Source organism: Giraffa tippelskirchi, chromosome 13 (assembly GCF_054371585.1).
Source record: "Giraffa tippelskirchi isolate mGirTip1 chromosome 13, T2T-mGirTip1v1.2.pri, whole genome shotgun sequence".
NCBI lineage: Eukaryota > Metazoa > Chordata > Mammalia > Artiodactyla > Giraffidae > Giraffa > Giraffa tippelskirchi.
In genome coordinates, this window is record NC_137287.1 from 60,695,779 (window position 1) to 60,715,416 (window position 19,638).

Sequence of the window (19,638 nt, forward strand, 5' to 3'; positions counted from 1 at the left end):
TCAACATTTTGTCTTCCCCAGAGTTAATAATTGTCTTGTTTATTCAGTTGCATGGTTTTCTGTGTATATACTGTTGTTTCAGTGGAGTTCAGCATATCATCTTTAACCAAAAGTGCATCATCTTTTTTCATTGGGAGAAAATTTGAAGAAGTTATTATAATAAAAATTATTAGAACTCATTTTTAGTTTATCTATGAGCAGTAAATTGGGTCATTCTTGACTGCTGATCTTTGACGACTTGAGGCTTTCCAGTTAAGATGGGTAGATTATTTGTGATTTTAAGTTATTCCTTTGTTCATTTATTTTTTATTTATTGAGTGCCAACTATGTACCACTGCTTCCTTTCATGCAGTGTAGATAACTGGACATTTTTGTTTTGCAGTTACTAGTTTTCTCAAAATTACATTACCATCCTGTGTCTGATCTATGGGAGAAGCATGTTTTTTAAAATAACTTATTCTGTCATTTTTAGGCTTGTTTCACTGAGGTTTGTGTCTCCTACGTCTGCTATTCTTACTTTTTTTATCTTTGGTTCATATGTTTGAGACTTGCACCATTTAAAATTGCAGCAGTTCAGAATATGTCATCTCCTTTCTCCCAGATTTGATGGACATGGGTCTTAACTGCTGCAGTCATCAAACTTCAGTGTTCCAGCTGTCTCTCCCCAGAAACAGAAAGAGAGAAAGGCTCTCTGTTTTCTTAGTAGCGGATCAGGCTGTTTCTTTCTACCTGGATCTTGCTGAAGTGTCAGCATTTCTGATGTCTCTTTATCCCCTTCTTTCATCATCAGTGAGGAGAACATAGGGCAGTGTCTTGGGCCTAAGCTGCAAGATGAGGACCTGAACATCTCAGTGAACACTCAAACTGAGTGTCTGTCATGTAACAGTGACCTTATTCTTTGTTTAGAAGTGTAACTTGACACTTGACAGTATAGGTAAAATTTCTTATCTGATTTTTTTTCTTCAAACCCTTGAAGTTACATGCATTATTGATTTTGGATATAGGCTATGAACTTCATTCATAGCAGCTAACTTGGAATATATACTAAGCAGCATGTTCTTTATTCTTTAGGATGCCTACTGGATAGCGATGAATAGTTCTCTGAAATGTAAAACCCTCAGCGACATCTTCCTGCTGTTCAAGAGTTCCGACTTCATCACTCGTGACTTCACCCAACCGTAAGTATGTCTCTTGTTCTCTTACATCAGTAGTTTTCAGTGCTTGTGAATTTTGCTACAGATGAAATTCCTTTAGTTCTAGTGCTATTGTACACAACAGATCCACATAACAAGGCTATTTGATTTCTGAAATGACTTATTAAATCAAACCTTTCTTTTCTGTTGACAGCAAATGCTATACAGTGAATGTCCCTAGATACCAAGGGCTTTCTGAATTCTGCCCAGTAAATGTTGGCAATTTTTTCTTATTATAAGGCCAATATATGTCTGTCATAGAAAAATAAAAGCAGGAACTATAGCTAAACAAAAACAGGAAGTAAGCAGATTCATGATCTCAGCACAGTTGGTTTTATATAATACTTCCAGAATTCTGTCTATGCATAGGTACAATATAGATATACCTGTCTCTAACTGTATCCAAGTTGTTTACAACACAAATGGGATCATATAATTCATATTGCTTACTAGGCTGCTTTTGCACTCATTAGTATATATCAAACATGTTTATGTCATTAAATATTAAATGCATCATTACTTTAAGCTTGCTTCAGAGTATTCCACTGGACAGCTATAGCATCGTTTATTTCACTGGTTCTTTCTTATATACAGTCCTGCAGTGAGGATCCTTGAGCTAAATCTTTGTGTGCTTTTCTGATTTTTCCCTTGGGATAAATTCTTGGACATGGGAAATTCCCTGGTGATCCTGGGGATCTCCCCTCTGCCAGTTACTCTATAGCTAATCTTCATTGTAGGCAGATTGGGCACCTGCAGTCCTGAGCTGTAGCTGATCTCTTCACACTTCTTCTGTTCTGCCATCAGACAGCAGTTATTCTAGATTTCTTGTCCTACCTCATTTTAAACTCCAAATCTCAACTAAACTAATCTTTAATCTCTAAGATAAAGCATATCAGAAAATCTAGAAACTAAGCAGATACACAGGTGAAAATATTGTGTATGCCTGCCGCATCTTCCCTAGTTCAGTTTGCTAATTCATCCCCTGTTAGCCTCAAATCTTTTTTGAAGAGGAGCCTGGCTTGAAAAAAAATAAATTCCCCACAAGTCAGTTGTGCTTCATCTCTTTTACGTCTGGTTCTGAAGCTTGGGCATATGGTTTTAGTACTATGTTAAAGAAAGCAAAGTTAAGTAATAATAAGTGAGTATGATTGTATTGCCAATTTATTGTAAAAGGAGTTTAGCTGTATTGATTTTTCTGGTTCATTTACAGAAAAAGCTTTATGTTGTGATATTTAGGTGTCAACCTTTTATGGTTGTGTTGGCACAGGTGTGATAAGGTGTTTGGTTTTGGGGTGATGGGGCAGCATTTTCATTCTGAAAGATACCGTCTGATAAGAAGATGTTGTGGCTTTCAGTTTTTTTTGCCATCGTAGAGCTTTTTGTCATCAAATGCTTCTGTAAAGAAGCCTTGGAATATATTGCATCAGAAATACTCTGTACCTGTTGATTCACTGGATATGGATTTTTATGCACATTTGCTATTAGTTATAATGAATATATAAGGACATCATTTCCTTTCCACAAAATATAAACCACTTTTAATGCTCTGTGGCTGATGGTGTTTAAAACCATCTTTGCAGTGCAGTGACCTGCTGACTTCTCTTAGCACACCTCTCCTTTTATCTTAGGTGAATTTAGCCATGATTCCAGTGAAGGGTAGAAATACCAGTCAGTCATTTTGTGTTTTATGCTTTTGACTTTTGCATGGGGAAGAGGTTAAATCAACAGGTGCATTTGAGGCCCTGTGTTTGGAGTGTTTATCCACAGAATACCATCCTTCTCCCTGTGTAAATAGTTGGGGTTGGCAGGACAAATACCAAGCATTGAACTTTCAGAGAGGCAGTACTTCTGGAAATCTTTGTCAGTAGTCACTTGTGTAACAATTAGTAAGTCTTATCACTCTAGAAAAATCCCTATTGATTGAGTCAATGCTGATAAACTTTTGTCATAGAAGTCTTCCTGGACCCCTTAAAAATTAAAGCATATAGTCTTTAAATAGGACAAGATCTTACCAGTGATTTAATTTGACCCTTCCATCATTTAGAAAGTTGAGGCCTAAAACTGTTCAGTAATTTGTTCCTATAGTTAATAGAACCAAAACCAGAATGTAATTTCAATAATGTCATTCTAAATGTTCTCTGTGTTTTCATTTGATGAAGTTATAAATTCCTTCTTTTCTAAATACTTCAAAGTAAAATACTATAGAATGTAAGGAGGAATATTATAGTATGTAATTATATGTGTAGAATTATATAATATGATGAAAATTATGTAACATTACGCTCTTTGGGAGCTTGCTTCAACAAAAGAAACAAGGATGTTATAGTTAGATTTACAGGTTACAGAAAGCCAACCAGAAAGAGTTTTCACACAGTCTTTAAAAAATACATTATTTAACAGGGAGTCTGGAGATGGAATATTTCTAAGGATTGTCAGCAGCTCATCAGGGTCACCAGGGACCAGGCTCTTTCAGTCTTTCCCTCTGTAATCCTTGGCTTACTGGCTTGATGTTTGGGTTTATCACCCAACATCACATAATGGTTACAGGGTAGCTGCTCTTCTGCAGGTATGGCATAAAGATGACAATATCTTAATCGAAAACAGGAGGTGTGCTTCCGTTTCCTCTCATTCTTCTTCTCTGTCTGTGAGCAAGTAAAGTAGTCTGGAACCTTCTCTGAGACTTCCTGATAGCTCACGGTCACAGTTACTCAGCCTCATCTAGTCATTGGCAGAGGGAACAGAGATGCCATGATTGGTTTAGAACAGAGGCTCTCCAGCTTGATATTGGATCAGAGTCATCTGGAGAGTTTGGTAAAACACAGCGTGCTGGTCCCTACCTCCAAAGTTTCCAATTCACTAGGCTGGGCTTGGGGCCCAAGAAGGTAATTCCTAACATGTTCCCAGGTAACCCTGGTGCTGCAGGTATGGGCCATAGCTCAAGGACTTTGTGCTTAGCTATACACGTGCACCCTGGGGTGCCAGAGGACCACATGTCCTCAGCTGAACAACCGCAGTTCTGTTAGCGAGGATAAAGGTTGGAAATAGCTAGAGGGTAGACAACTAGGGCTGTCTGTCACCATTGTAATTTGACATGGAATCGTAAGTACACTCTAATTTTCCCTGTTAGTCAAATGGTTATTGTGTACAAGAAGCTTTGAAAAGTGGAAGTTGAAATGTGACACAGCATCATCTGTCTGCATTGTACTTGCTGAGTGAATTATTTGCCCAGATAAGCATTCTTTGTGATTAGGCTTGTTGAGTCAGAAAGCTGCTTTCATTAATTATTTTACTGATGGGGGTGTCACTTCAGTAGACCAAGGCAAGAAAGAAAAATCTGGTATTCAGTTGGCACTTAGACGAAAGGGCTGAGTGAGTGAAAAAATTAATCCATTAATTGTTTCTCTGAGAAGGTCATGCATGACTAAGGAAGGTAGAGTTACTATAGGTCAGGAAAGTTCACTTGTCTTAGTAATTTAAGCTCAGTTATAATCAGCATAATTTTTATACATTTTGTTCTTAAAATTATTGGAACTGGTTATTAATCCTAAAATTCAGCAGCAAATAGTTTCAGGAGTAAAACTTTCTGCCTAAGTTAGACTTAACAGAATCTGTACCTTATAATTTTTTTAGGCCTGTTTATTTAGGTGACAGCATATTAAAAAGCAGAGAGATTACTTTGTCAACAAAGGTCTGTCTAGTCAAGGCTATGATTTTTCCAGTGGTCATGTATGGATGTGAGAGTTGGACTATAAAGAAAGCTGAGCACAGAAGAAGTGATGCTTTGAACTGTGGTGTTGGAGAAGACTCTTGAGAGTCCCTTGGACTGCAAGGAGATCCAACCAGTCCATCCTAAAGGAAATCAGTCCTGGGTGTTCATGGGAAGGACTGATGTTGAAGCTGAAACTGCAATATTTTGACCACCTGATGCGAAGAGCTGACTCATTTGAAAAGACCCTGATGTTGGGAAAGATTGAAGGCAGGAGGAGAAGGGGATGACAGAGGATGAGATGGTTGGATGGCGTCACCGACTCAGTGGACATGAGTTTGGGTAGACTCCGGGAGTTGGTGATGGACAGGGAGGCCTGGTGTGCTGCAGTTCATGGGGTCGCAAAGAGTCAGACACGACTGAGCGACTGAACTGAACTGAACTGATTTAGGTGACAATTTTTCCACTTTATATCACTTTAATTTTATTGTATTTTTTTAATTGAAGTGTAGCTGATTTACAATGTGTTAGATTGTTACTATTTTAGATAGCATATTTTATCTCTTTTTGAAGAAGAATTTATGATAATTCGAATGAACACACCCAGCCTCCCTTAATTCAGTAACATTTTTTGTCTTTGCTTTTCCACCACCAGTGAGACCTAAAGAAATGGAATCTCTGTACCTAAACTCTTATTTTGGATCCTAATGAGCAGTAAAATCTTCAGCACTACAACTTTGGTGCTTAATTATCCGTGGGTGCTATGTTTTTCTCTTTTATTTCTGTCCTTGACATAATTTTTTTTCTGATATTAAAGGGTTGTTTTCTGTCACGTATAACGTTGTAATCTTCCAGTGTTTTAGGGAAGCTTACGAATGAGGATTGTGCCCTAGTAAATAGCTAGGCGGTCTTCCACTTTAAAGTATTCGTGATTTTGTGTACTGCCACCCATAAAACTTTAATGATGATGTCTTCTTTTGTAAAAATAATCAAGTTGTGATCTTAGCCCGTGGATTTAGGCAATACCTAAATCGTCTAGAGTCAGTTCACGTAGTTACTGTTCTCCCAGTTGACTGATTCTATGATTTCTCTTTCCTTCCTTCCTGCCACATTGACTGGCCCACACTAGAGAACTCACGGCATTTGACTAGTGTAACTGCAGAACACTAGAGACAAAAGGAGTTCTTAAAAACAACCAGAGAGCAAAGGCAAATTTTGTAGAGAGAAACAGTAGAACTGTCAGCAGATTTCTCAACAGGACTCTTGTTTCATCAGTTCTTCCTCTAAGGGCCTGAGTCGTGGAGGGTGGAGATGAAAGCAGAACACATGCCTGCATTGTTTCTCCTTTATGTGGGACACCGATCAGTCTGGACCCAGACTAATTTTGGGTCTGACTTGAGGAATTCTATAACAGTTGCCCAAATTCCAAAGTGATCACAAATGATTTCATGTTTTTTCATAATTCAGACAAATTTTCCAAGTGTTATTTAAATGTATTGGTTAACACAGTGGAAGTGTTAGGTATATGACATATTTCTTGCTTTTGCTCACAAATTTATAACATGTTACTATAATTTTACATTATATACTGAGTTGGGATTTGAGAATTTATTCTAGTTCTTACCATGACTTTTAAATTATGTTCATAGAAACAAAAGCTAAAGTAGATTGAACAATTCAGTGTTTTTTCTCTGTAAATTGCCTTCCTTGATCAGTGACTTGCTGTTATTTCTGTTATTTCTGCCTTTTTTTTTTTTGCAAATATGAAACTTACTTTTGGAAGTGAGAGAATCAGGGTTTTTTTTCCCTGTATTATAGAGATGCAAGTTCATCTGTGTTCTTGGTTTAGTTAATTAAGGGAATAATACAGATATTTTTACATTTGATATGATTGAAGACATTTTATTGTTTTTGTTAGGATACTCATGCTAGTATTGTTTCTTCTGTATTTCTGTTTGTATTGTTCCTTCTAGGATTCTCAGTGTAGTAAGCAGCCTTGCTTGATTTAAGGATTTGTTTCTTTTCCTTTTTTTGGTGGAACCTGTAATTTTTGGACTGATAATTTGTATAAGGATTGTAAACATTCAGGTGTTGCTAATACTCCATCTTAATGCATTTTTACTTTTTAAACCTACTTCTTCCAGACTATAAAAGGAATTTAAATATTCATATGCAGTATTTTTTGCAGTTTTTCATATGAGCTCCTGAAAATGTTATTGTTGACCTTCACATTCGGTCCTAAATTAGATGGCTGCACACTTTCCTCTCCTTTCAGAAATTGTACTTGGCCACCTGGTTAATCATCTTAATAAGAACAGGCTTGTACAGTAATCTCATGCAAACATATGTTCTCCTGTCTACCTTCTGAAACTAGTCAAGGTTTTTAAATAATGTTAAATATTAAAGCAATCACCACTTAAAAAATAATATTACAGGATTGTAGGATGCAAACCTATATTGAAACGTTAACTTATTTTCAAGTCACAAATGAGGATTAACCAAAGGTTGAAATCAATATTTGTAGGAAAATAGAAGCATTAAAAAATTTAGATAATGAAGACTTGTGTTTTGGAAGTGTTCCTTTTGGTTTTCCTGTAGAATTTTAACAACAGGTATATTATAGAACCTTAATCTGTATGTATGTGTGTAAATAACTCAGTTGTGTCCAACTCTTTGTGACCCCACGGCCTACCAGGCTCCTCTCTGTCCATGGAATCCAGGCAAGAATACTGGAATGGGTTGCCATTCCCTTCTCCAGGGGATCTTCCCAACCCAGGGATCAAACCTGGGTTTCCCACATTGCAGGCAGATTCTTTACCTTCTGAGCCACCTTATAGAACCTTAATCCTACCTATTCTTTATAAAGTAATGTATTAAGTGCTATCTTCTGTTATTAGATTTATAAAAACCATCAACATGGTTAAAATCACATTTCAAAAATTAAAATGGTAGGACTTCCCTGCTGGTACAGTGGCTAAGACTCTGCACCCCCAACGCAGGAGGCCCAGGTTTGATCCCTGATCAGGGAACTAGATCCCACATGCCAAAGCTAAGAGGTCATATGCCACAACTAAAGATTATGCTTGTTTCAAGTGAAAGACCCACATGCTGCAATTCTAAGACCTGGCACAGCCAAATAAATAAATAATAAAAAATTTTAGAACAATTAAAATGGTAGTAAGGGCTTCCCAGTTGGTTCAGTTGTAAAGAATCTGCCTGCCAATGCAGGAGATGCGGGTTCGATCCCTGGCATGGGAAGATGCCCTGGAGAAGGAAATGACAACTCAGCTGCAGTATTCTTGCCTGGGAAATCCCATGGATAGAGGAACCTGACCAGCTACAGTTCATGAGGTCACAAAGAGTCAGATATGACTTAGCAACTAAATTGCCAAACATCCCTTCCCATAGGCTCTCGGCACCACTGCCACTGTGATATTCCTAAAGCCTGAGTGTTTTGAAATTCTTGGTCTACTTGTTAGGTTCTTCTCACCAGACTAACCTCCTAAAGGACAAGGAAGTCACCTCATTTTAATGTTTCCAGTACCTCACCAGCCCCTGGCATAGGTGGGGATTTAATAAAGAATATAAAAAATTGTCCATGAAACTGAGGACTTTTAGAGGAAGAAGCAGTATATTTAATGGAGGAATGTTTTTTACATGGGATGTGGGAAAAGAATTAGATGAATGTTGTGTGACTTTAGGTGGCAGAGTTAATATCAGCAGAGAACTAGGTTCTGGTTCTAGTTCATGTTGCAAAGAACACAATGAGAAATAAAACAGTGCCATCACGCCCTCATTTGGAATCGGGAGTTAGTTTGTTTTATAATCCTGGCATGGTCACTCAGTTGCTCTTTTCTGGGTTTTAGCTTTTTCCTTTTTTTTTTTTTAACAGAAAAACAGAGATTATAGTAACTCATATGGTTTTGAGGACGAATGAAATAACAATTCAGGGTGCTAAGGCTAACGCCTAACATTGAATGGTGCTTTATAAATGTTCATTGAATTTCAATTAATCTCCTACTTCATGTTTTTCATAAAACCTTACTCTCCCTTTAAATATAAATAATATGTTTGCATAAAGTGACACCATAAAATAAAGATTTAATTGCCTTTCTTTCCCCTCAAAGATTTATTCATTGTACTGATGATTCTCCAGATCCATGTATGGAATATGAGGTAAGAATCTTTTCATTAAAATCTTGATAAAATTGATATGAATTATAGGGTAACTTATGGCCCAGCAGTAATAAGATTTGACTTCGTCATCTTTTGAGTTGTATGTTATGTCAGAACTCCCAAAATGATAAATAAATGATAAAGATGCATTTTTTCATGAAGAGTTTTAACAGTTCTGTTAGACTAATAGATCATAGCTCTGTTCTCTACATGTCATGTCAAGAATGTTTTATGATGCCTTCTTTAAATAAAAAAAAAAAACACTTGATAATGGGAATTGTTAAGACACAGTCTCCACATAAAATTGTTTATCAGACTAGTAAATACTCTCTTTTTACGTTGTTGTATTACATTTTTTCCTTTGTCTGCAGCTTGTTCTTCGAAAATGGTGTGAATTAATTCCTGGGGCTGAGTTCCGATGTTTTGTCAAGGAAAATAAGCTTATTGGTGAGGTTTTCTTTCTTTCTTACTTTAAACCTTTAATTGTTAAAAGAAGACAAGCTTTTGATGGAGATAGATTGCTTAGTAATTAAGACGAGGGTAACCATCGGTTTTTATCTTGGATGCTACCTCTAGCCAATGGGCATTGACTCTCTGGAACGCTGTGTTGACAAGGGTCCTAGGGCCAGATTCTGTTTCCACAGAAAACAGTCTCGATGAATCATGTCTGTCTGGATTCTAGCAGTGAAAGCAGTGGCCAGTACTGATCCCACTTAGGATACGTGTACCTGCTTTCTCTCTGGGGCTTTCCTAAGTGCTACTCACAGTACATGACTGATTTTAATCATCGTAAAAAGCCCAGTTTTTGAACCTTTACTTCTATTATTGAAGCAGTGTTTATTATCCTAGCAAGAGAAAACATGCAAACAAAGAAGGGCATTACTGTAAAAGCCACCCATTTTCTTTCCTCTCAGGCTATCATTTTGTCTGCTGTGATCTATTCAAGTTAAATATTGAAGCTAATTTGCCCTTATTTTGTCTAAGCACATTTCCCATGAGGTAAAATTGACCTTCAACCAAGAAAAGTGTGATTTGAACAGAATCAGATCCACACTATTTATTTATTGAATGAGATGTCAACATTTAACTTGCCTGCTGTACCCTAGGTGTGTTTGGATTTAATGTATTGTTATGTATCCCTGAAGGAAACACTGCAGTCCTAAGTACAGCTAAGGAAGAGGTACTTAGTTGGAGGCGTTTCTTTCAGAGTAGAGAACTTTCTCCTAGGCCTAGGGCAGATTGAAGGAGTTCTTAGAATACTCCCTTTAATGTTTTTTGAATAATGTCAGCAAGTCACTCTGAAGAAAGGAATGTTTACTTTTCCATGGTTTGAAACAGGGAGCTTGTAAAGGAAGGATAGCATGTATGAGCAAGGAAAATGCTTGTTCTAGATGCTTCTGTGAAATGCAGTATGAAAATGGAAGACATGTGGTGAGGGGTATTTAACATTTTCCCAAAGAAAGTGAAAAGAAGGCCAGTTTTTAGAGAGGCCATTGGAAAAATCAGAGAAGAAGCATTTGACTATGTGGGTAGGTTTAAAATTGTTTCTTTCATTTTTTAGATAGCAAACATTTTTATAACTTTGAATTCTTCCCATTGTACTAAATAAAAATAACTGCCGTTTCTGAAGTAAGCACGGCACTATGGCATTTTAGGGCTCACCTGGCCTTATGAACCTTTACAACTGAAAAACTGTATATAAAATGCTGACTAATGTGTGATTTCATATTCATCTGATTGGTCTTCTGATCTCTTTTAACGGTTCCCTCAAAAAGGTTTGAAATCACGTTTTGGTGTTTTTGAAAAGAATATTGTGTAGTAACAGAAGATAAAATATTTTCTCACCAGGTATTTCTCAGAGGGACTACACACAATATTATGATCATATTTCTAAACAAAAAGAAGAGATTTGCAGATGCATACAAGATTTTTTCAAGAAACACATACAGTATAAATTCTTAGATGAAGATTGTGAGTATCTTTTTATTGACCTAGTGAAATGAAATGCATAATGTTACTGGACCTCATTTCATGGTGGTGTATATTTTAAAACTGGATTCGAAGCACTGTATTTTTAAACATTTTACTATATTATGGTAGTGCTGATGGATTTGCATGTAAATTTTACCTTATTTAGCCAGAGTCCCTTTTTAAGACTGAGACAATTTCTTTGTCCTGTCATTTGAGATATTTTCTACACATTTTAAAGGGTCTGTCTACAGAGAACCAAACGCTTCTGTTATTAGGACTAAATTAGCTAGTTGACTGATCTACCTTTCTAGATTTTTTTTATTTGAATGATCAGATAGCACCAGTTGCAAAGTAATCACTTGTGTTTTAAAGAACTGAAAGTATATTGGGTATCAGACAGAGTGTTAATGCGTCTTCAGATTATATCTGCCACGGTTGATGTTTTTCTACTTGCCAAGCCTGGTCCCTGTGGCAGATTTGACTTTAAAAAGGATGAAGTGCCCTGAGCACGCTTAGGTTTTGTGCTTTTCTAGTTCAGGTTTTACCCATTTTATTCTCCATCAGATAGTAAGTGGCCTCCTTTCACTGTGACAGATCGCCTGTCCCTAATGGTGAATTGGTTGAGACGATGTTGGTGTTTGGTTTGAATTTTTATTCATTTATGTTTTTGAATTTTTAAATATAAGGGATTGTGACTGAGGTCAGAGAAAAGGAAAGCAAAATTACATTAAGTAAAACATTGCAGGATGCCTTTTTATGTTTGAAGTTTTGAGATGTAGAAGCATGAAGTCCTCAAAGCCAAATATATTCTGCTGTTTGAGTAACTTCTAATAAAATGCATTTTAATTGTCAAAAGGAGGCTTTGATCATGCAAATAGTAGTTCATTACTAACTCTGAGTTTTTTATCCTTTGCAGTTGTATTCGATATATACAGAGACAGTAGGGTAAGTAAACTTGATATTTGATATACTCTAAATACATAGGCATTCTTTATGTGAAGGGCTCACTTCTCAAAAAATGTTTTCCAAGGCAACTAAGGTGATTGAAATTCACAGTGGTCAAGACTGTCGCCTTAAAATATCCTTAACACTAGGAGACATGATACCTCCCATCATTACATGTCACAAGTTCAGGAGTTATTAATTTAACAGATGGCTAAGGCCACCCTGTGTCCCCCTCCTTTCCTCTTTTGTCGGGAGTCTGGGCCTGCTTAAAACAGTTCAGTTTTCACTCTTTAGTGTGGCCAGGAGCTTATCATTGGATATTTAGATAATTATTTTCAGTTACCTGAAAGGCCCTTAGCATGATTTGAGTCTGGTGGCTCAGCCAGTAAAGAATCTGCCTGTAATGCAGGAGACCTAAGTTCAATCCCTGGGTTGGGAAGATCCCCTGGAAAAGAGAATGGCAACCCACTCTGGTATTCTTGCCTGGAGAATCCCCTGGACAGTGGAGCCTGGCGGGCTGTAGTCCATAGAGTCGCAAAGAGTCAGACACAACTGAGTGACTAACACTTTCACTTTCTTTCATGAAGATGAGGAATTGAGTAGTTTATATTTATTTTGTAATCTTAAAGTGATGGAAACTTCTGTAATGAATAACAAAAACCTGACCTAATAAATGCTGCAGCAGAGATTTCACTATCAAGACATGCAATCATTTCAGAGAAATTTGTGTCACTAGGTGTCCTGTGACAGTGCTTTAACAACTTAGCGCTTAAGAGGACAGCAGGTGTGTTTTCTAAATATGTGACTCATATATTTCCTCAGCGTCACTCAAATTTTTCTCCTTCCCTCTCCACACTTGTATCACCTCATCGTAGTGATACTTGTGATACCTTTCAATCATTTCTTGGACGAAAGGATGGGGCCCATATGTTCACGTCCCAAGGTAACTGTTAACCATTCACTCACCTCTTTCAAGCCAAGGGTATCACTTACTCTGTTTTCACATGTCTGTCTTGAAGGTTGATGGCATCTGTTAAGAATTAGAAAGAAGAGCTATTAAAAAAGAGAAAGAAAGATGACCTATAAATTGATATGTGGTACAGAAGAGGGATGCTACCTGGCAGAGTTAGAAGCAAACCTTAGAGAAATGATGGGGAGCTGGTGGGGTGGAGCGGACAGGAACCTGAGCTGGTGGGCGCCCAGGACTCAAGGCCAGTCTCAGCTTCTAACAGCCAGATGCCAGCCACATCCAGTTACTCAGACCACGGTTTATCGAGAGCCTGTCGGGTATTAGATGCTGTGCTTCTAACAAGCAGCTTCCATCCGGGAGATCTCGAGACCATCAAGGAGCTTATCTTCGAGACTAAAGCGTTCCAGGATTGGCCTGAATCAAATCAGTGAGGGAGGAAACTGAGCCCATTGTCCTGCATGTGCAGCTCAGAAGAGCTTGACTGTTATTTAATTCATTGTCTCCCTTAGTCCGTGCAACCCTGTGGGGTATGTGCTGTTTGTTCCCATTTCGCAGATGTTCAGTCTGAAGCTGTTATGTTCTAACGCAGTTCTACTTAATGGCATTTGAACATTCAGGATCTGCCAGGGTGTCTCAGTACTTCCCCAGCACATGTCCAGGTCTGCTGTGGTTCAGTAGGGCCAGCAGGTCAGTGCAGATGTGTGACTTGGTGAGACAGTTATATGAATGTCTTAAGTGAAGTGGGACATGGATGTAAGTGATTACGACTGTGATCTGACAGCACCAAAAGCAGTTGCATGCCTTTAAAGTGGGAACCAGGCCAGTGGAAACATCCTGACAGTTTCTGAGAAGAGATGCTGGCCGAGATGTGAAACTCATTTGCTTTCAATCAATGGCACTTGAGTCACCGTCTCAGACACAGTCTGGAATGCAGGATTTATGGCTATTCTTGGGAGAAAACGAACTCTTTTTATGGTGATCTCTGATCTGAAGTGCAAGAGGAGTGTGTCTGGGCTTGGTGACCCTGCATGTCTGTGTCAGAACAGTTGCTGGGCAGGTGGGCTAACCACTCTGCGTGTCAGAGCATGGCCCCTGCCCCCATGCAGGAGGTCTGGGATGAGGCCTTGGAATGTGTATTTTAAGAAGCTCCACAAGTGATGATAATGCATAACTAGAATTTAGAGTAACTACTTTAGATATTTGAAAAATGATTTGGGTCCCCTTATGTATTCCTTTCAGTTATGGTTATTTTCTTGTTATTAATTTCGTTGCTTTTTGGGATAAATATGATCTGGAGTCTTTGATATTGTTCAGAATGAATCTGCAGCCTAGTCACTTTTTTGCTTCTGTTTTATGTATGATTGAGAAAGAAAGTACAATATCTAACGTATAAAGTATTCTGTAGACGTTCATTAGATTAAGCTTATTAATGCTATTGCTGTGAAAATATACATGGAGGGTCTGATTCTAACCCTTGCGCCTCTGCAGTCTTGGTTGTTAAATTCTTATGTATCCTTCCAGTATTTCTTGATGCAAAAACAAGCAGCATACTTATTTTTCCCCATCTTTCTTTACACAAGAGTTCAGTTGAGTTCAGTCGCTCAGTCGTGTCCAACTCTTCGTGACCCCATGAACTGCAGCACACCAGGCTTCCCTGTCCATCACCAACACCCAGAGCCTGCTCAAACTCATGTCCATTGAGTCGGTAATGCCATCCAACCATCTCATCCTCTGTCGTCCCCTTCTCCTGCTTTCAATCTTTCCCAACATTAGGGTCTTTTCCAGTGAGTTAGTTCTCCGCATCAGGTGGCCAAAGTATTGGAGCTTCAGTTTCAGCATCAGCCCCTCCAGTGAATATTCAGGACTGATTTCCTTTAGGATGGACTGGTTGGATCTCCTTGCAGTCCAAGGGACTCTCAAGAGTCTTTTCCAACACCATAGTTCAAAAGCATCAATTCTTCAGCGCTCAGCTTTCCTTATAGTCCAACTCTCACATCCATACATGACTACTAGAAAAACCACAGCTTTGACTAGATGGACCTTTGTCGGCAAAGTAATGTCTCTGCTTTTTAATATGCTGTCTAGGTTGGTCATAGCTTTTCTTCCAAGGAGCAAGCATCTTTTAATTTCATGGCTGCAGTCACCATCCACAGTGATTTTGGAGCCCAAGAAAATAAAGTCTCTCACTGTTTCCATTGTTTCCCCATCTATTTGCCATGAACTGATGAGACCAGATGCCATGATATTCATTTTTTCAATGTTGAGTTTTATGCTCCTCTTTCACTTTCATCAAGAGACTCTTCAGTTCTTCTTTGCTTTCTGCCATAAGGGTGGTATTCTGCATATCTGAGGTTACTGATATTTCTCCCAGCAATCTTGACTCCAGCTTGTGCTTCATCCATCCCAGTGTTTCTTATGATATACTCTGCATATAAGTTAAATAAGTAGGGTGACAATATACAGCCTTGACGTATTCCTTTCCCAATTTGGAACCAGTCTGTTGTTCCATGTCTGGTTCTAACTGTCGCTTCTTGACCTGAATACGGATTTCTCAGGAGGCAGATAAGGTGGTCTGGTATTCCCATCTCTTTAAGAATTTTCCACAGTTTGTTGTGATCCACGCAGTCAAAGGCTTTGGCATAGTCAATAAAGCAGAAGTAGATGTTTTTCTGGAATTCTGTTGCTTTTTCAGTGATCCAGCAGATGTTGGCAATGTGATCTCTGGTTCCTCTGCCTTTTCTAAAACCAGCTTGAACATATGGAATTTCACGGTTCACATACTATTGAAGCCTCACTTGGAAAATTTTGAGCATTACTTTGCTAGCGTGTGAGATGAGTGCAATTGTTCAGTAGTTTGAACATTCTTTGGCATTGCCTTTCTTTGGGATTGGAATGAAAACTGACCTTTTCCTGTCCTGTGGCCACTGTGAGTTTTCCAAATTTGCTGGCATATTGAGTGTAGCACTTTCACAGCATCATCTTTTAGGATTTGAAATAGCTCAACTGGAATTCCATCACCTCCACTATCTTTGTTTACTAACAGAAGGGTTAGCATATGGTAATGCACTTGGACCTTGCTTTTTATACTTTTTAAAAGCAGTGTATCTTGGAGAACTTTCTCGTTTCTTACGGGACACAGTATTTGATTATGTGGATGTACTATATGGTTTGATGAATCACTTCCCTGTGGATGAATGCTTATCTTGTTTCTAGTCTTTTACTCACTGTGCTGTGGTGAATGTGTACAGGTGTACACATGTTTATACATGTCCTGGTCTGGACAGAACTCTTTCAGGGAGCAGACTCTCTGTTACTGACATTTATGTCCCCATGTGTAGCACAGTGTTTGGTGCGTAGAGATTTATTTAGTTGGATGGTAGGGGAGTGGGGGTAGGTCAGTTAGTAGATATTAGGAAGGTCGGTGTGACCACTCCTACCTGATAGGTTGCCTAAAAACAGAGTTTCTCAGGATGTCTTGTTCCTGAAGTGTGACATAAAAAACATTTTATGGGTGTAAAAACCTCATCTTGATGGTTTTATGCCTGATTCCAGCTGGTCTGTTTTTCTTTAAACTAGAAGATGGCTTCCAAACTACAGAACACATTTTGCCAGTGTCAGTCCTAACAGCGGTGAATTTTTTTTACAGTGTGGCATACTTCTAGTTTATAGAGCTAAATATTCTGATACTAACAGATGCGATAGTTTTTTTCCTTTTTCCTTTTGATAGTGAGATGATTTTACTGGTTATAAAAATTCAAGTTGAAAGGGTTCAAAGTTTAGAAAATGCTCATTTTGTTAAAATAACATACAACTTATTAGAGACATCTGAGTAATCACCGAAAAAAGCAAAGCTGCCATCATACCAAGGAATGGGTTGACGGCTGACATAATTTCACACAGTCAGAGAAGCGAGGAGGAGCAGGCACCAAATTGAAGTGAGAATATAACTCAAGAATATAACTCAGAAGGAGTTGCAGGCAGGATTTCTGTTGGGGATTGTGTGAACCAGAAAACATGGCCAAATGGTGCATGGTAGAAACTTCCCATAGTGGTTCTTTGCCACTTCGAGCTTTCTAGTTTGCAACCAGTCCTAATAAAATGCTTTGTTTTGTCTTTCTTAAACTTTTCCTTGAAGACAGATGAGAAACAATGCTAGATATTAGTAATGCTGGCTCAGCAGTCTAGCTCTTTAGGCATTTGTCATTTTACACACGCACGTCTGCCCAAGACACGATTGCTACATATTTACAGAAAAAAACTACCAACAAAAGGGTGCAATTATGTTGAGTGTCTCAGTGAGAAAAGTCAAGAGGAGCAAAATAAAAGTTGCAAGGAAACATTTATCTAGTAAATGTCACATACATCCCCATGATCAAATGTGTTGGTGTTAATTTCCTGGCAGGATTTCACAGGCTCCCCAACTCCTTTATGTAAGCATTTTGCCACTTGCAAACTTTGTCTGGCTGGGCCAGAGGTGTTCCTTCCCTGAGGCTGGGATCTGTCACACGGGCCATCACTGCTCTCAGAGGAGGAGAAGATGGCAGTTTCTTAGAAAGGTTGATTTGTTTTTATTTTGCATCTCTCTTTATGTGCCATCAAGCTCTATCATGCAGAGAGAACAGTTATTATTGGCTTGGCCAAAAAGCTTGTTAAGGTTTGTCTGTAAGAGGGTATGGAAAACCCAAACAAACTTTTTGGCCAACCCAGTACATTGGAATGAAAGACAGCTGAGCATTTTCTTACGTCTTTGCTCAGTCATGTTTGATTCTTCTGTGACCCTTTGGACTACATCCTGCCAGGCTCCTCTGTCCATGGTATTCTCCAGGCAAGAATTCTGGAGTGTTTTGCCATGCCTTCCTCCCAGGATCTTCCCCATCCAGGGATTGAACCTGAGTCTCCACTGCAGTGCATTGTTTCCTGCGTTGCAGGCAGATTCTTTACCTGCTGAGCCATCGGGGAAGCCCTTTCTTACATCTTTAGTAAGTTTAAAAAAATTCAAGCCTTTGCAGCAGCCTCTCAGAGATGGGGGCTGATGCTGAAAACTGCTGGCCTCCTCCTGAAAGATCATTAAAGAACCCGTGAGAGCATTCCAGTGATGCTGCTTTGGTGGGACCGCTTTGTGAGATTTCCCTTCTGCCTGCTTGGGTTTTATTACTTACTACATTATTCCATACAATTTTAAGTAAACAGACTTTGAGAAAATATACTGGCAGTATTAAACATGATGGCAACATTGGTGAGGATGTTCAAGGATCTTACATAAGGTTGTAAGAGGTACCACTGCCACCATTGCCCCCTGAAATTTGTATATTTCATATAAAAAGTAAAAATAGATCATTGGCATTTAACTAGCATTATTCTTTGTAATCCATGAACCACGATATACACCTGAATAATTTCAGAATCTTCAGAGCAAAACAAAGCATTTTCTTCCACTGCTTGCTTCGGTTTTTGATGTAAAATTGGTTGAAAGCAGAAGTCAGCATGCATGTCTTTGTCGGGCTTTCTTTTCCCTGTCTCCTCTCTGCGTTCTCGGGTGGACTTCCTGGGGTTCTGTGCCCACTCAACTTAGACAGGCAGCCCTTCACAGATGGGGCCTGGAGGAACTATCTTTTGAAATCAGTGATAGAATTTTTAAGATGAAATGAGATGATTTTGGGTAAAACAAGATGATCTTTCTGATAAGCTAGCTTACAGACTTGATTTTATCCTTACTGGGCTTTCTGTCTGTTCTGCAGGGAAAGGTGTGGCTGATTGATTTTAATCCATTTGGTGAAGTCACAGATTCACTGCTGTTTACTTGGGATGAACTGTTATCTGGAACAAACCTGAAGGGTGACTTCAGTGAAGGAGAAGCTCTGGAGCAGGTAAGAAGGTCAGAGAGGTCCCCAGGAAACCTGTCAGTCCCCGAGGAACTGCCTCCTGGTTCTCCAGGCACCCGACACAGATTAACTCGTAGATCCCTGGTGATCAAGAAGGGTGTGTGTGCTTTGTGATTTATTTACTGCATCATTCACTATGGATGGAGGTTTGTGACATTGTACAGGAGGTAGTGATCAAAACAATCCCCAAGAAAAAGAAATGCAAAAAGGCAAAATGGTTGTCTGAGGAGGCCTTTCAAATAGCTTAGAAAAGAAGAGAAGCTAAAGGCAAAGGAGAAAAGGAAAGATATACCCATTAGAGTGCAGAGTTCCGAAGAACAGCAAGGAGAGATAAGAAAGCCTTCCTCAGTGATCAGTGCAAAGATATAGAGGAAAACAGTAGAATGGGAAAGACTAGAGATCTCTTCAAGAAAATTAGAGATACCAAGGGAACATTTCATGCAAAGATGGGCCAATAAAGGACAGAAATGGTATGGACCTAACAGAAGCAGAAGATACTAAGAAGAGGTAGCAAGAATACACAGAACTATAGAAAAAAGTTCTTCATGACCCAGATAACCGTGATGGTGTGATCACTCACCCAGAGCCAGACATCCTGGAGTACGAAGTCAAGTGGGCCTTAGGAAGCATCACTATGAACAAAGATATTGGAGGTGATGGAATTCCAGTTGAGCTACTTCAAATCCTAAAAGATGATGCTGTGGAAGTGCTGCACTCGATATGCCAGCAAATTTGGGAAACAAAGCAGTGGCCACAGGACAGGAAAAGGTCAGTTTTCATTCCAGTTCCAAAGAA

At 38.8% G+C, this 19,638-nt stretch overlaps 2 protein-coding genes across 15 annotated transcripts in view; one reads left to right on the top strand and one right to left on the bottom strand.

Moving 5' to 3' along the window:
* Positions 1-19,638, bottom strand: part of NUDT5 (nudix hydrolase 5) — a 61,969-nt gene that overhangs the window by 36,237 nt on the left and 6,094 nt on the right. The window contains exon 2 of the mRNA XM_081554125.1: positions 12,958-13,021. The gene's annotated coding sequence lies outside the window, so the exon portion shown is untranslated. The remainder of the gene's footprint in view (positions 1-12,957; positions 13,022-19,638) is intronic.
* Positions 1-19,638, top strand: part of CDC123 (cell division cycle 123) — a 42,577-nt gene that overhangs the window by 17,143 nt on the left and 5,796 nt on the right. For 10 of the 14 annotated variants that reach the window (XM_081554115.1, XM_081554118.1, XM_081554113.1 and 7 more), the window contains 6 exons: positions 1,072-1,178; positions 9,027-9,075; positions 9,447-9,522; positions 10,924-11,046; positions 11,963-11,991; positions 18,700-18,828. In XM_081554115.1, coding sequence (XP_081410241.1) covers positions 1,072-1,178; positions 9,027-9,075; positions 9,447-9,522; positions 10,924-11,046; positions 11,963-11,991; positions 18,700-18,828 — 513 coding nt within the window. Of the gene's footprint in view, positions 1-1,071; positions 1,179-9,026; positions 9,076-9,446; positions 9,523-10,923; positions 11,070-11,962; positions 11,992-18,699; positions 18,829-19,638 lie in introns of all 14 variants that reach the window. The other 4 variants (XM_081554119.1, XM_081554109.1, XM_081554117.1 and 1 more) reach the window with 1 other exon arrangement.